This window comes from Melopsittacus undulatus, chromosome 9 (genome assembly GCF_012275295.1).
Source record: "Melopsittacus undulatus isolate bMelUnd1 chromosome 9, bMelUnd1.mat.Z, whole genome shotgun sequence".
In the NCBI taxonomy this organism is placed as follows: domain Eukaryota; kingdom Metazoa; phylum Chordata; class Aves; order Psittaciformes; family Psittaculidae; genus Melopsittacus; species Melopsittacus undulatus.
This window is the reverse complement of record NC_047535.1, coordinates 31417362-31435224: the sequence shown is the minus strand read 5'-3', so window position 1 is coordinate 31435224 and position 17863 is coordinate 31417362. Positions and strand designations below refer to the sequence as shown.

General features: G+C 40.5%; 1 protein-coding gene across 6 annotated transcripts in view; it reads left to right on the top strand.

Moving 5' to 3' along the window:
* The window catches only part of FOXP1 (forkhead box P1), a 385773-nt gene extending 378319 nt beyond the window's left edge, over positions 1-7454 (top strand). For 5 of the 6 annotated variants that reach the window (XM_034065980.1, XM_034065979.1, XM_031049209.2 and 2 more), the window contains one exon: positions 2516-3105. In XM_034065980.1, the coding sequence (XP_033921871.1) occupies positions 2516-2660 (145 nt within the window). In that variant the 3' untranslated portion in view covers positions 2661-3105. Of the gene's footprint in view, positions 1-2515 lie in introns of all 6 variants that reach the window. The other variant, XM_005149417.4, reaches the window with a different exon arrangement.
* The last annotated feature ends 10409 nt before the right edge of the window (positions 7455-17863 follow it).

Genomic DNA, 17863 nt, shown 5'->3' with positions numbered 1-17863 from the left:
AACAAAACCAGAAGGGGGGCAGAGTTTGCTTTGGAAAGCTTCAGGGACCTTTGAAAGAGCTTTCACAGCATTTCAGGTGGTTAATATACTTACCTGATGGCACCAATTCTCTTCTGCCCTCTGGCAAAGCACAAGGTGGTGGGATGCAGCCTCTGGACAAACTGTGGTCCATGTAGCAAGGCCACCTCTGCTGCATGTGACATGTGTTCTCCTCTCTCCTTTTAAAGTTTCCCATTTGCATTTTCAAAAATAATACTTCTTTTAAAAAATAAAACACAAATCCCACAAACCCAGCAGCAGCATCAAAGCCAGAAACAAGCAAACAGGACTTCTAAATTAAAGCAGCAGTAAAAGAGATCACTGCCATAAAGGCCAGGTAGCACGCACTCTATCTATCTCTATATGTAGGCACTTTCTGACCCTTTTTCTTCTGTTTTTAATTTCATGTTTGCTCCCAAGTGAGTGCCCCCACAGCCTATTCGTAAGACGGGTTTTCCTAGTTGCAGATAATCGGCATGGTTTCACATTCATCAGGACCATGAGCCGCCAGGACAGTTAGCACACACACACCTCTGTGGTGATGATTGCTCATGAGACGTTTGGTGTGCTTATGCTAATTCCTAACCTCTGATGTTTGAATCATCTCCTCACAGTATTTTTTTACCCCTCCTTTTTCAAGAATTAGGTCAAAACTGTATGAGCAATATCTCTCATTGTATTTTTTACAAAAATTATGCAGCATACAGAAGAACCTTTCTGCTCCCAGAGTATGTTGATAGGGCATGTATCCAACCCTACCCATTCTCTGATTCTATAATTTGAAAGGAAAAAGTGTGTGTGCATGGATATTGCATCACTTCTTCCTTTGTCGGATGGGTTGGAAGGTGCAGTTAATACTTAAGTATTGATCTTGTTGACTTTACAACTCAAGAAGTTGAAATATGTAGGAACTTGGAAGTCATTCACAGCTCGCATTAGAGATGTCTGTAGTCAGCATGTTAGATGCTTCCTAAACTCAAGTCAAAATAAATAAGCAGGGTGTGGTACACCTTCGCAGTCTGTGCAGGGATACAACTGGTTCACCTGGGTCATTTGCGGTAGGCAGAGTACCTTTGGCTTGTACACGGCTACCAAGCCCATTTTCCCTGTTCGGTGATTTATTCTTGCTGTCCACCAGTGCAGCAGAGTACAAACAGTATTGTCGCTCCTATCCACACAGACCATAAAATAAAATACAGCTATTTTAAATCATTCATTTTAAAGCAAAGCTGCACAAGAGAGAAGTTCTTACAAGGAGGGTTTGTACTTCAGATCATGGTTTCACAGAGCCTATGTGAAAGGGTTAAGTCAGCCTGCATGGAGAAAACCCAAGACTCTAGGAGGTGGATATCAACTCAATGAGAGACAGAGTGGGACTTGAACTCATTAACACTTTATTTTAAGGGATTGCCTACAACATCAATTATTTAGGAAGCAAACAGGGTCTCCATTGCTGTGTCGCATTATTAATACTTGGTAATGTCAATAAAATCCTACTTTCCTTTAAAGTCCCAGCAACAAGACACTATTGACTCACATGGCTATTTTACATTTCAAAAGCTGTTGAACAAAAAAAAAAGGGGGGAGGGGGGAGGAAGGTAATTTGTATTTGTATAGGATTTGTTGTAAATATGATTTACGAACAACAATTTTCAATTGTTATCATACCCGTTTTGAATGACCAAGCCCCGTTCCCCCGCGGGTTATTCATGTGAGATGCTGTAATGAGAAATTTGGCAGATCTCATCTCTTTAGTACATCCTTGTGCCCACCACGAGCTGGGGATCATGTTCTGCCTTGTTTACAGCTGACAGCGTTATTATTCTCGTTAGGACTGTGCTTTCTTATCATATTGTTGTGTTGAGCGAGCCTTTTCCTCTCTGTTTGTGTTTCCTGGCAGGGCTTTTCTTCCCTTATTGACAGTTTGTAAAAATATGCATTAATTTGGAGTTTAAAGCATGTATCATGGTGTCTCTTTGCTGTGTTTGCTTGAAGTTGATTAATGATAGAACCTCACTTGGGGTCGTCCTCTGGAGAGTTGCCTCACAGGTTCTGCATGTTAACGAGAGACGCTGCACACACAGCGCGCGATGATTAGCCCAGCCTCTGCTGGCTCGGAAGACTAGCAAACTGCTGCTTTGCCATTCGGATGCTTATTCTGCTTATTTATCCAAAGATTGTATTAACTTAATATGTCAGCTGAGAGCGTTTTTCTCTCGATCCTGAGACGGAAGCCCAATTGAGGTGCTCCTCCCAGAGTGTTTTCCCAGGGAAGTTGTGCGCTGCTTTCCTGGCATAGCCTTCGCTCGGCTTTAGTGCAGAAGCTGAGGGTCTTATCCTTGGTGAGCTGGAGCTCTTAGACCTGATGCATCAAATCTGAACCCCCAAGCCACCATATCTTTCTCCCCAAATCAAGTTGTGAAAAATCATTTTTTAATGAACAACTTGCTGATTGACCATGGTTTTGTCTTTCCAGGCACCCTGTGCATGTCAAAGAAGAGCCGTTAGATCCAGATGAAAATGAAGGCCCGCTATCCTTAGTGACAACAGCCAACCACAGTCCAGATTTCGATCATGACAGAGATTATGAAGATGAACCTGTAAATGAGGACATAGAATGAGTATGTCTGACATCGTTATGCTGAGAATGAAGATTGGAAAAACGCGTCAAAACTTAGCTGTGAAATCTCTCCATTATTGTACAGTCTGGAGGATTCTCAGTCCACTTTGACAGCTATGAAATATGTTAACTCTTAGTGCCATCAAGTATCCCATTTGGGAGTATTTTTGATTTTTCTACTTTTTGTTGAAAAAAGGAATTTGTACTCTGTGCATTGGATGGACTTGTTTGGTACTTGGGATTTTCCTCTCTTACAGTCAACATCAGTGTTGTAAATTTGCTAAACTGATTCACTTGCATTTAGCAGCCAGCTGTGGACTGCAGGTCCTGCCAATTTTGGACATTTGAGGACATCAAACTGAGCATGTACACCTGAACTGCAGATCAAGTCTTTGCCCAGATTTTAAGGATTCCAATGGACAACATATTTGCACAGTACTGCATGTTGATTATCACTGCCTTTACTCCATATTTTTGTTTTTTGGTTGGTTTCTTTTTTTTTTTTCCTTTTTTTTCCTTGTTTTTTGCTTCCATCTGGGATGGGGAAGGCCTGTGTGTGCACGTGTGTGGATATGTGTGTGTGCGTGTGAGCGTGTATATCGGGGAGGGGTTAAAAGAAAAAATTATCCCAAACATCTTAATGTATTGCTTTTATTCCCCTGCCCCACTTCTCCGCTACCATTTTAAGTTCTGACCTCAGGCCTCATCTGGGCCCAGGGCCTCTTGGAGGCTTCAACGTTTTCTGTACTTTGTGATGAATGTTAATAGGTGTTTTTATTATACGAAGCTGAATGTCATTGAATTGTTTGTAGTTTTTTCTGTCATTCATTCCAGTTTCCTTCAGATGCCACCATGTTTTCTTTAGCTATGGAAAACATTCCATTTTGGTGTCTCCTTATTTTTTGTTGTTGTTTTTTGAAAAGGTCCCAAATGCTGCACGATACATGTGGAAGGGTTGTCCAACTGAGAGAGAGGAACGAAGTACTGCAAGAATGAGAATGAATGACAGATGAACATAGAAACACTGTAGGAAGCAACACAGATTCATTCCACAAAGCAGTATTTTTAATATATTTTTGTTTGGGGTTTTTGATTATTTTTTATTACTTTTCTTTTGGCAGCAATGGTGAATATTAGCAAATGCCACAAAATTGAACAGCACAAAGTAATATATGCAGCACCAACAGAGTTCACTTTTGTTAGAGGATGAATAGTACAGTGGCAGGTTCTCGGTTGTTTAACACGAGTTCTAATGGGTCAACAAATCTTTCTGGAATATCTAAGATTACAGAGATGGGCACCTGTACATTTATTATTACAATTATTTTTTTTTCTTCTTATGCATTTGCATTTGCAAATAGTGGTTGGAAAGATGACTTCATTAAATTGTTATTGTACATGGTGATGTTTCACGGTTAAACATCGGTTCAGAATTGCTTGGTGGCATTAATCTGTTTGAATACAAATTAGATTTCAGATTGAACTTGTTACAGGAGTTAATAAGGACGGAGCCCCACTAATGCTAAAAGTGTTAATTTTCAGCTGTGCAAATCCAGTACTGCAGTTAAGATTGTTATGCAATATTACACCAGCCAGTATGGAAACCTCGCCGTAGGAGACAGGAGATCCAGGAGAGAATTAGCTTGTTAGGGAAAACTGGCAAGGCTCTTCAAAGCAAACACGACATACAAAATTTGTTGCGATAGGTCAATAAACCTTGGTCACCAAACACCTAAACATTTTCATTCTGCAACCACTTTCCATCACTCATTTATTTATGTAGGACTGTAGCTTTTTTATTATTTCAAAAAGCCTTTCAGAGCTTAATTTATATTCTTCTTTGTACCTTTTTTTTCCTAAAATTACCAAAGATATTACACAAAGGTAAATTATGTTCTCTGTTATATGCTTTATCTTATGAAGCCAAATATCCTCTTATTGTTGATCAAAGGAGGTTGAAGAATTTAGAGGGAAATGACAAGATGTGGGCTATTGCTAACCTGAGAGGGAAACTGCTCCTTTATTCTAGAAAATTTAGAAGGCCAAGTAGATGTCTGAACCAAAGTTATTACTTTTTATTTGCAATTCTTTACAGTGACCAAAATGAAAGTCTGTAAAGAGGAATCGAGGAGAGCTTTTGAGGCTAAAACTAGGAATCAGTGTTACTGGTGGAGCTATGAGAAGGGAGCTGGAGAAAGCAAAGACACAGTTATTTCGCAGAAGATTCGAGTATCAGATAAAGGAGACAGTTTAATAAAAGGCAGACGAGAACAGAAAAGCTCCCACAGTTAAACTGGACAACGTAATAGTATTTCTAGAATTAAAAGAAAAACAATTTTTTGGTCTTTGGTTCTACAGATTCTGTGCCACTTCTGTTCCGGGACTGTGCTAGGATGACTGCTTCAGTTTTTGGTTGATCTTGGCACATTTGCTCAGTTTTGTTTCAGTTTTTTTTTTTTTTGGTCAGCATTTTTCATGAGGAAATAACACTCCTGTCCACTCATAAGCTTTGGTACAAGAAATTTTATTGGCAGTTACTTTGATAAAAACTCAACTCTGCTTTCTGTTTCAAAAGACATTAAAAAATAGAGAAGAAAAGAAAGAAAAAAGGGCAGTCTGTGGTCATTTGAAACATTTTTTCTTTTCATTTAAATTATATCCAGGCAGCTTCGTGACGTGCCGGCGGTAGCCAGATGGGGATCATGAGAATTGAGCCCTGTGCTTCTAAACTGAGTGGTTTGCTGGTTAGTTCGGGATTCAGAAGGGGATTAAAATCTGGTAGATTAGTTCATCCTCAGCATGTGTAGCTAGACATGAGTAAAGATAACAGCATGAGAAAACTGTTAGTACGCATACCTCAGTCCAAACTGTTAGGGAATGAGTAAATAAAAAAAAATACATTTCACTCAGTTGCACTTAGTTGTATGTCTTGCATGCTTAGTCTAAAGACTGTAGCAAAAACAAAAAAAAACTTAAAAAAAGAGAAAAAGAAATAAAAAATTAGATTTTAACATATCTGGCAGGTGTCGCAGCCTTGCAGAAGAACCAACTGAAAATCTCAGGCTTTACATCAAGCAAACTTCACTATGATTTTTACAGTTCTGATTCTCTGTCCCTTTGGATATACAGTTGCTTCTTTAGGGAGGGGTTTATTATGTTGTACATATATATCCCACTGTGTCTGTGTGAGCCTTTGTCTTTCGGGGGGAGGGCGGGGAGGGAGGAAAAGGTGGAAAGGTCCTTTTTTTTAGATATCGTTCCTCAAAAGGAATAAATGCAGACCTGTTTGTCAAAACACCTTTTGCTTTTTGTGCAACTGCTTTATATTAACTATACTAAAAAAAAATAGCTTTGAAAAGAAAAAAAAACCTACTGTATGTAATGGAATTGCAGAATACGCTGCACATGTATTTTATTTAGTTATCCTTGCTTTAAGAATATTGGATGACATTTGCTGACATGTGGGAGAAAATCCCTGACTTTTTTTTCAGCTTTTAAATTGTAACATAGTTGACAGATTTTTTTTCTCTTTTTTTTTCTCCTGTTATCATTGATCGAAGCGGTTTTGTACAGTTTTTGTGTTTAAGCTGGTTTTTTGATACTTTCCCACCCCTTCTGTTCACCTTACCACTGCCTTTTCTGGCTGTCTTAAAGTTCATCTATTTGAAAGGAAAAAAAAAAAAGAAAAATCATTAAAAAAAGGAAAAAAAGGAAAAAAAAAGAACTGTTTTTCTCCTGCTGCAGTAAATATTTTGCATGATGAATTCCAGGGTCACACTTTCAAAGTTTATCAGTGAAGTAGTGATTAATAACGGGGAGTGTCAAACTATTGAACTTTTGTATAAAACAAGACAAAAACTTTACAAGGTGCCAAGATGTAAAGACAATTTGTTACATGTTTTTTTTCTCAAAGAAAAGCGTACATTATGAAAGTAGTACCATGTATCAGGTAAATCGCTGTCAGGAATGAGAGTCAAAGCCTTCCTTGTCCACAAAACAACAACCCCAAGTTTGTAAATGTAAAACCTGTTGGGTTTCTGCATTCAACTCGAAGTGAAATGAAAAATCAAGGCTTATGTAGAATAAGTGACCACAAAAAATGACCTTTTCTGATTCTCACTCGCAAGAGTCCCGCTGTAGGTCCTGCATCTCCCCTCTCCTGGAGCTCCCACTTTGGGAAGAGGCCGGGGCAGGGATTCTGGTTCTACAACTGTTGCAGATCATTAGATATTTTATATATATACATACATAAATATATATATATAAAGTTTTTAAAAATAATTTTGAACTATTGTAGTTTTCAGATTGCAAATAATCTCACGTTCATTATAGCATGGAAAAAAAAAAACCCACCACCAAATATGTTTAAACTCTTTTGAAATCTTTTGGTACCTTTGGTTAATGAACTCCAAGTGAATTTTTAGATATTTCCGAAGTCATTTAGTATTCTAGTCTTGCGAGGTGAATTTGCAGTCACAGTCTGCATTTTAATGGGCCCAGAACAGGTAAACAAGTGTCTTCTACCCATAAGCCTTGATGAAAATGGTACAGTCCAGACTGTTAGCATGGTGCTTTGTGTGTATGTGCTGCCAGTAACAAGATTTTTTTTTCTTTTTTCTTTTTTCTTTTTTTTTTTTTTGATAAGGCATAAAAGAAACTCATTCCTTACATCAACTGTAATTCCATCATTCCATGTCTGTTGATACAGACAATAAAAAATGTTGTGTAGTCAGTACTAATTACTGACATTATAGCATTCTCAAATGCAATAAAAATGCTGGTTGTTCACACTGGTAATGCAAGTTGCCATGTCCTAAGTTTTTGTTTTGTTCCCCCTCCTCTGCCAATGACTTCCATGTCGCATCTGCGCAGTGGTGGTGCATGAAGCATCTCACCTGTGTCCCAGCACATCCATGGACAGTCTCATCACCCTCCGTGGGTCTCCCCCAATTGCAAGATACTGCAGTGGTGGTTTCATGACCGGTCTGGACAGGGTGGTTGGTTGAGCCCTGGAAGCAAGGATGTTGTCATCCAAAGAATTCATCTGCTTTTCCAGGCCCATCACTGTTTGACCATTGGGGTCACAGGGAGTTCAGGGTATTTGCTTTCTCATTAGATGACTTCAAAGGGGAAAGTGTGAAAGAAGGGGTTTGGGGCCTCATGCTGAAGAGCCTCCCAAGTGTGGTGCCCTAACGGGCACTGCTGGCTTCGGTAGGAAGGGTTGGATGCACATTATACATGTGTGAAAAGGGTGCTGCAGGATCAACCCCTTGGTCCACAAAACCATGAGGAGTAAAGTCCCAGGTCACGCTGTCACTCGAGGCAAACTTGAAAGGAAATACCCACCTTCTTTTCTTTCGAGTAAGCACACATTTATTTCCTTCATCAAGTTTTATAAAGAAAAATAAAATGTTTAATAACTAGCATTAGCAGCAAACTGAAATTTCAGAGGAGAGATTTTTCATGAATAATTCATTAAAATTTCACATCTGCAAGATTAGTCATCCAAATAAAATGCTAATGTCAAAAACATGCACCGTCTATAATATTCTCATCAAGAAATCTTTTTGCATATAATGATAAATGCTTAAATTAGTACAAATGATTTTATAAAAATATTCTATCATAAAATTATACCAGATAACTACTTTTTTTTTTTTTGGGGGGGGGGGGGAGGGAAATCTTTGCCCACTCATTCCAATGTGTCTCAGAATGGTATTGACTGGTAGGTTTTAATAATCAAAATATAGAGAATGAAATTTGGGGTAAGATGTGTACTGCACATTTATCAGGAGTGAGGTTTAGGAAACTGATGTGGTCCTGCTTTGGGGGTTCATTTCTCTTTATCATGGGCAGAGGCTGTTGAGCCAGAAGGTGCTTGATGTTCCAGCAGAAGTGCTCTTGTCTCCAAGACATGGTAGAGTCAGCTCTGGGTAGGGGAGTACAACCCCAAATGAGCCCCAGCAGAGCTCCTCTGTTTGGGGACTGTGCGTCCCCATGCAGGTCACCAGCAGCAGTGAGGCTATGAGGTCATCACAGATGATTTGAGTGTTTTAGCTCTCTGGATGTGTGTCATTGCCAGCTTCCTGTGGCCTCTGATTGCTGCTGGGGCAGGTGCCAAATGCAGATGGTGCTGAGAAATGGCACTAAGTTGAGGAGTGGGATCGGGTCCTTTGCCTCCTGCCCGAGTCAGCACTGCCCTGAGAGAGCTGGGGTTGTTCAGCCTGGAGAAGACTCCAGGGAGAGCTTATTGTGGCCTTTTAGTTCTTAAAAAGGGCCTGTAAGAAAGATAGGGAAGGACTTTTTAGCAGGGTCTGTTGTGACAGGACAATGGTTAAAGGTTTTAAGCTGAAAGAGGGGAGATTAAGGCTGGACTTGAGGAAGAAATTCTTCACAGTGAGGGTGGTAAAACACTGGCACAGGTTGCCCAGAGGCGTGGTGGATGCTCCATCCCTGGAGACATTCAAAGCCAGGCTGGATGTGTTTCTGAGCAACCTGATCTAGATGAAGATATCCCTGCTCCTTGCATGGGGTTGGACTAAATGACCTTTGAAGGTCCCTTCCAACTCAAATTACAGTGCTATGGTTCTAGCAGTGGGTGAGAGCCTGGCTCGTTGCAACACTCTGTATCATCATTGTGTTATTAATCACCATTCTCCTCCTTGGCTGCTGTGTTGTGGAGCATCACAGAATGCCTTCTTCCTTCATCAGCAACAGCCAGCTGAGAAATACCTTTTCCAGTCAGAATCACTGTTTTCCACCACAGCTGAAAAGCATTTTTATGGTCAGTGGTGAAGCAATGTGTTTCTGAGTGGTTTCCAAACAAAACCAGAGCCAGTGCATAGGTTTCCTGGGTTTCTCCTGTACCGGAGGGAAAAGCAGCAGAAGAGGGGTCAGAGGAGCTGGAGGCCTGGGAGCACATGCTCCATGCACACCCAGCTGCTCGCTGCAGATGATCTGAACGGTGACATTTAACTTGGGCTGCGATCACTGGGTACGACAAATTTCACATTATTGGACTAATTTAAGGGACTCAGGATGCCTGGTGCTCACACTTAGACACACATACACACCCTTCCTCACAACAAAGTGTAATTAGCCCTTCTTGACCTATTAATCAGGCTTCGTCTTCAATGATGATGTTAAACGTTCGTTTAATGGTGTGTTAATCAGGGCTGTCTTTCATCTTCTTTGCTACAGTGGTTTGTTCCATCAGGTCAAAGCACTCTTCATCCTCATATTGTGGGAACAAACCTCTGTCCCCCCCAGTGGTGATGCCGGACGCGGTGGGACATGGCCCTCATATGTGTTTGCAGTCTCTGTGCTGTCTGCACCCGGGTTTGCCCCCACCCCCCAGTACTGAGGCTTAGCAAAGTCCTTCTTTTTGCCCCATCTTATTGGCTTTGTTAGAGATCTTCAGAGCACCTGAGCTGGAAATGGTAAACAGCACCGCCTTGGGGTGTTTAACAAAAAAGAGCCCCTCCTGCCTTTTTTATTGCACAGGAAATTTCTTTGTCTACCTGAAGGGAAAGAAAAAAAACCCCACGTTTTGTGGGGGTTTGTGTGTATTTATTTAGTTCATTTTTTATGCATCTGAGAAGCCTAAAAACCATATTTTTTTTCTCTTCAAGTTATAATGTTAATTTGAAGGTAACAGTCCTTTCAAGGATTAATTCCAGCCAAAGCAATAACCATTATTTACCAGAGTTTGACATTTTTATCACTCATCATATTAGCAAATTTCCATTGAAAATGCTAAAATGGTTCGTCATAAGGCACATAACTGCTTTGGCTGTAAAAATGACCAACACAAGTGCCTGTACTCAAACATTAAATTATACTGTAATTAATAAAGACAGTTAAACTGTCTACTAGCAACAGCAATTTAGGTAACCACATTTGATCGGCTATAAATTGTAACTACATTAAAATTCCAGAAATATTAGCAATATGGATTACTTGATGGAAATAGGTGCTGATCACCAACACTCCTATTTTACAACGGAAGCACAGGTCATGTTGGCCACAAAACTGTGGGCGAAGATCAAGGCTGAGTACTTTTAATCTTGTGAAACAAGCAATTACAAATAGTTGCATCGATTTGTTAAAAAGCTTTAGGTGACATAAATTGTTTCCTGTTTAGCTTATTGCTCTGATACATAAATGTCACTGAGTATAATATTAATTAGGGTCACAGAACAACAAGGGTCGGGTGATATAGTGTACGATCAAGGATGTGTCAATCCTTTGTGAAGGCAAGAAAAGCTCTGGCCCCTTTGCGCTGCAGCGCTCAGCGCCTGGTTTTATGTGATGACAAAAGAAACTAAAGGAAACTGTATTTTAATATGTGAAGTAATTACTTTAGTACTAGTATAATTTTATGGTTTAGGGTAAATTACAATGTTTTCATTCTCCTGCTCTTGCCACAAAGCATAAAAATCCACATATAGCATCAATAAAATAGAATACTGTTTATAGAGGCTTTCTGCTGCACAAGACCAACACTATTCCCTCCTAGCAGATGGAAACTAAGCACACATTTCAGTCTGGTGTGTGTTTCTACACAGTTTTTTTTTTTAACCAAAAAATGGGCTGTGCAGGTTATTTACTTAACATAAATCAAATGTATCACATACACTGTTTCTTTGGATTGGCATACGACTTAGAAAAATACAGTAAGATTCTGAAAAATCTGGAGAAAATTTATTAAATATGATTTTTACTGTAATAGAATATTAATGTAACCCAATGCTCATTTCCCATTAAGTTGATCCCTTTTTAATACACACATGCTTTTTATTATTTTGCACTCATGCGAAAATTCCACATTCAGAGAGTTTCCATCTCCTTAGGAATGTCTCTGGCAAAGGCACAGTAAGAAATCTTGAGCTGAAAAAAAGAAATAATAAAATAGACAGCAAATATCGAACGATAAGATGTGGCGAAGTGCTGATGAACTGAAGCAAAAGCCAATGATATAATAAAGGGTAAAGAGGCATTCAGCACTGCGAGGGGAACAGTAGAAACAATTACACTTTAAACCCCTCCTTCCCGCTGCCACCGTACCACGGCACAGATGAAAATGTTTGATTTGCAACATAAAAGATTCATTAATTACCACTTGAATATTTAAAGCTATTTTGCGACTAACAGAGGTAGATAAAGCACTGAATTAAAACCTCTAATAAAACTGTAAAAATATTTCTGCAAGTTTACCAGCGTTGCGATTCCTCCTGGTTTAGGGAGCCAGGCTCGGCTTGTGGGGAAGGAATTGGGTCTTTTTCAAGTGGGTATTTGAAGTAAGATGGCACGATAGCCCAGCGCTATTTGTCTCTCATTTTCAGATGTTTACCAAACACTTTCTTGGACTCTTTCCCTTCACATGTGGTTGCCCTTTATGGAAGAAGTGGCTTCTACAAAACAATGCAATGGATGATGAGTGTCTTTGAGGCATACATTCATTGTAATACATTTCCATATACAGTAAAAACACATCTAGTCATAACTCTGGTATAATACTCTCCCTGATACGAGGCAGTGAGGGGGGGAGAAATCTGTTAATCCTATTATAATTACTCTTCTTAGTTTTAAAAATCATATACTTGGAAGAGTATCTGCTTTTGCAAGGGTGGAGAACTCACTCAAACGGTAGCAATGGCGTTGTGAGCCCCACTTACCAGGCAATGTAAATTCAAACTGAGGAGCTGAATTTGACACTTGACAGCTGCATATGTTGATTTTTACCTGTTTGCATTCAGAATTATTTATTGTTTAAATAAAAAACCCCACATTCTATTTTTAAGCAAGTGACTATTTGAAATCCACAACAGTGCAGCAAGGGCTCGACTGTGGGATGGGGGTTGAAAGATACAGCAACAGCTCTTCTAACAGTATGTTAACAACGATGAGCAGAGCCAAAGTATATGGATTTAATAAGAGAAAAACAGTTACAGTTCCTTCTCGTTGTCTTTAATTTATGCAGTTGGCCAATGAAATTAAAAAAACCCATCCAGTTGTATTTGGATCCACCCTTTACACAACTCTTCCTGTTGTAATTATTGAGTGTCTGCTCCAATTTAAAAGGATTTTGAAATTACTCCACTGTATTTGGATGTGAGATGCCTGACTTCAAATGTCACTGGTGGGTCCAGAATGCCAAAGGAGGCTGTTTCCAGCAAAGGGAGCCCTGTGTCGGGCATCACCGTCTGCCATCACCTGGACTCCACCTTCACCAGCAAATCATAACATTGAGGGCAGTTGCTCTCCAGCCCTGCCAGAAAGGAAAGGGCGTACTCAAAATACTTCAGGCCTTGCCCTTGCTTATTGTTTTTGGAAAGTCCTCTTTTTGGTTCAACCCACTTGTTACTGTTCATTTGTGTTGGGCACGATAAGAGCCTGTCAGTTCGTATCATACGAGTGGAGGGGCTTTTGGTGATGTTTGAAATAGTTTAGACTTCAGAAAAATTCTTGTCAGTGCATTCACGATGGTAGAAAAATGGATTTCTCCTGCTAGTTTACAAATGTATATATATGTATGTATACCCACATATACTTTCGGTGTGCTTTGAAATGTATGTAGCAATGAAGTTTTGTTCTTAAAACCTGAAAAGGGAGGAGGCCCAGGACTATCAACTTTCCAGACACCACATGCCTTGTACAGATATCCACATTGTTAGCAGAGGGAGATAGGAGCTGGCCCTGACCTGTCAGTGCCTCATGCTCACCTTTGCCTTCAGTTTTGAGAGTAGTCCTGTTATTCCAATGGCAAAGGCACACACACAAACATTCATCACAGTTTTGGCTTTGGTGCCTCTGTAGGCATGCAGGAGGGGAAAATTACATTCACTGGCCATGAAATTTATTGAAAACAAAATGAAGAAAAATAAAAAGGAAAAGTTTTATTATTTTGGCAAGGACGAGGGTTTATTTTTCACTTACTTGTTCGGGTTGGGTTTTTCGCCTGTTTCCTAGACGTACTGGACAGGCTTTTGCTGTACATAATTGCATGGGCAGAGTTCTGGAGAGCCTTCCAAACACATGATGTTTATGCCTCATGCTCACTCTTGCTATTTTTAAACACTGCTACTTTATGCTGCGTTTTCAAAGCCTCCCCCCGACACCTCATGCAGTTTGGAACGTTCTCACCTGTTTACAACACCACGGAGCGCTGGCAAATTCAAAACAAAAACATCTGATAAAAATCAAATATAATGTTGCTAACTGCAAAGTTCATTTCCCCTCAGAAGTCCTTCTTTAATTATAAAACCCGCATAACCCATTTCCTTTGGTGTGCAGAAAGGTGTGTAATTAAACTATCAGCATAATACCTTTCTACATGTAAAACCTGCACTTATGAACTTTAACTGCTGAATAAAAACTCCTATTACATGACCATTAAGTATTATGAATAAAGCAAGTAATTGTAGTACTTGATTAATTTTTATGCACTAACCATTGTGTTCAGCACAAATTTGGTTTCCGGAAGTGTCCTGTCCCAGTGCCTTGACCTGAGACTGTGCTGCACCTCTCCATGTTTTATTCCCAGCCATGGCCATCCTCAAGGCTCTGTGGCCTTTCTCTGGCTGTCATGGAAGAAGAACGAGCTTTGTTCTGTTTCTGTAACACCTCCATCATGGTACGGCTAGGGAAGGGGGCAGTGGGGAGGACTGGGTCCCCTCCAGTGAACTGCTCTGTGCAGGGTTGAGCCCTGACTCACTCATTTCATCTCTGGGTAGGATGCTGAGTTACTCTCAGATAGGTATTTTTGAACTACATAAGGTAAATCTGATTTGGTTATCTTTCATGTGGATGTGCGGACACTCAGAAGAGAACCTCTTTATGCTGCTCATGCCTTCCCTTTTACAGGATCCCAGAAGCTTTGACTTATACTTGTTACCGTCAGCCCTGATCCTCCCCAGGATGTGTCTTCCACATATCAGCATCTTGCCAAGCAAAGTGGGAAGGCAAAAGTAAATATCCCAGCTAAACCCCACAACTTCAGAATCTTAATTGACAGCAAGACTGAATATGCCAGGATGCTGGGGCGGATTTTATGGCACTGGTCCTCATTGCCAAGGAGCCTGAACTCAGCAGCCCAGAGGGCATCCCACATCCTATGTGTGAACATTCAGGTCCCCAAGCCATTATTCATCAGTTCCTTGCAGCCACGCTCCAGTATGCTGCATGGTGATTATATTGAGGCTGATCTTTGAAGTCAGGAAGTTTAGCTCGGATCTAATCAATAGCATTTCCAGCTCTTGGAAATCTGCACTAACCACTCAAGGCAGCCAGACTGCATTATGTCCTTATCATATGTATATATTTGCATGTTCATTAGCCATGTAGTAGCACAGCTGTATGTGGTTTCATTTAGCTTCTAATTATCTTCTTTGGGTTAGTGTTTTCATCTCCACCAGACTTAGCAAAGAAAAGAAAATCACTCAGACAAAATAAATGCTGCTGAGCAGGTCTGGGGCAAGGAGTACTATTTCCTTGAGCATCCTACTGTTGTGTTGCAAAAGAGATGCAAAAGAGATGGTTCAAAAGTTCCAACAGATTAATAATAACTCTGTCTCTTTATTTCCCCCATCATGTGCTTATCTTATTCAGGTGGTTGTGGGTGTAATTTTTCATTTGCAGCAGGTGGTTTTTTACATATTAGATAAACTCCATCCTTACAGTCCTTGGCATGGATGTTTTTATTTGCTCAACAGCTGCTGTTGCAGTGCTCGCTCACACACAGATCAGGGCATCCTCCTCTTTTGATGAGAGTGACTCACACCTCGAATGGGCTGAAACAAAACCGCCATGCTCAGCTGCAGACACCTGCATTCATACAGTGTGTTTAAAAGTTAGGATGTGGCTTCTAGCTAATTTTATTATCTTCAAGTTCTAATATGACAACCTTTATTTTGGTTTCTGAGAAATTTCCATTGCTAAGAACAAAACAAGGTGACTAATATCTGCATTGAACTTTCTTCTCCTTTTCCCCCCACCCCCCTCAATGCACAAAGAGAAAAAATATGTGATTTATTTCTTTCACCTCAATTACTTGTAACAAGTTCAGCTCTAACACACTCTGCTTTGTTTCACTGGCTCGTAGGGTCAAAAGCTCAGGGGTCATCTTTGGTTTAGCAAGTGGTGAGGTTATCTGCAGCTTTAATACTGTGCAGACTGAACTGGGGTGAGACTCCCCCCCTCCATCTGCTCCTGTGCCTCATGTGTGCAACAACAAGGCCCAGAAGAAGCACTGATGGAGAGGCCAATCTTATTTCACAGCAGTGACAATGAGGACTGAGCTTTTAAATATGAGTTAAAAGCAGTGGTGAAATGGAGCAAAACGGTGCTGCAAGAGCAGAACTTAAACAAAATCCATGGGAGTACTCCCATCACAATAGGATGGGGCAGTTGTCTCAGCTTTAGGGTTTTTTCTTTTACAAACAGAGCACAGGAGGACCAAGAACCTGAAAGTCCTCAACTGTTGGCTACCTCACAGGTGTTTAGACTTCACCTTGACTAATGGAGGATATCACTGGCCTTAATTAGGGAAATACAACACCTGATTGGTTTGCTGATTAGTTTGTGCTCTTTAAAAGAGCTCCTGGAATCAGCTTAGGGTGGAAGTTATTACTGACTGGGGATTGTGTGTTAGTATGTGTCTACTATTACCCTTACTATAGGTGATGTCTAGCAGCCTTTCACTCTTGAACAAATCACATATCTGGTTGATGAGTGAAAACAAGCCCTACCAGGCTCTTGTGGTGGTGGCGGCTGCATTTTATTGCCCTTGACTTTCTTTTTTCTTCTGTGTTAAAGTAGTGGGGCATACTCAGTGCTGGTACACGAAGGCACAATTTAACTGGATGTGGTGGTGCTGTTTTCTTGTTGTACCAATGGCTTATTTGGAGAATAATTCTCAAGTACTGTTGGGAATGGGAGCCAGACTGCTGGGAGCAGATGGTGTCTTATCAAAGGGCAATAATTGTTCGTGGATTAGACTCTTATGCATCACCTTCCTCAAAGAGACCCAGAGTAATGGCTGGAGCAGGCCCTGTCTTCTCTGCTTGCCATTGCAGGAGCTCCCCTGTAGCAGGGGAAATATATTTTTATAGTTTGCTTACCTTGACACTTCAAACATTTTCCCAGCAAGCTGAAGGTGTAATTAAATGACATGCCAGATGCCAGTGTGTGTTATATTATACCACCTCTCAGCTGGGCTAGCAAAAGGGAATGAATGGAGCTGCAAGACAGCTCTCCTATAGATAGTTATTATCTCTTTTCAGTAAAGAATGGGTAAGGTTGAGCAGAATGTCAGTAAACCTGTAATTTTCTAGCCTTTCAGTTACCTCTGTTCTTCTGATCCACCAGTGATGTGAAGTTTTGTTGTACTTTGTTCCGTCAATTATGGCATCCCTCCAAGAAGGCGGCAGGCTCTTGTGTCACATATGCATATTTACGATAAGGTATGTTCTGATCTTCCTGTTGTGTCTGGAACCAGGTGTTCTGGGCCTTTTGAGGTGGGTGTGAGGCATGGCCTGTTTCGGGCAATGCAGGTTTTGGGGCAAAACTTTGTAGCTGTAGGCTAAAAAAGCAAAAGCTTCCTGGAGGGTTGGAACTGGATGATCTTGAAGTTCCCTTCCAACCCAAACCACTCCATGATTCTAGGAAAATGACAGCAATATTTCACGACTTTAAGAAATTAAACTATTTTGGTAACTTTAATAATAGGATTGCTAGAACATATTTGCTTACTTCATTGTATCTGCTACCTCAGAGGATGGATCTCATGTATCTCTTGGCTGTTGCACTCAAGTTTTAGAGTGCTGGGTTTTCAGCTTTGCAGGACACCAGCCCAGTTCTCAGGGAGAAAAGATGTTGGCTGTCACAAGACAAACCTGCCAGTGAGATTTATTTACTTACTTGGAAGTGGAAATGTTATTCTAACAATCCAGCCAGCACGGGAGTGGAGGTGTCGGACATTCTCATTGCTGGCCTCAGGAAGGTTTTGCTATAGCATCTTGTGATCCTCTCTTTGCTTCTGACCAAGCCAGGGAAGGAAATAACTGCAGGAGCAAGGGCTGTTTTCTGGTACCCCTTGTAAAACCCAAATCTTGATAATTCATCTAGATATTTGTATTTATCAGGAGCATGCAAGTCATGCTGGTATAATACCAGTGTTTTTAGCAGGTTGATGCCATCTGCAGA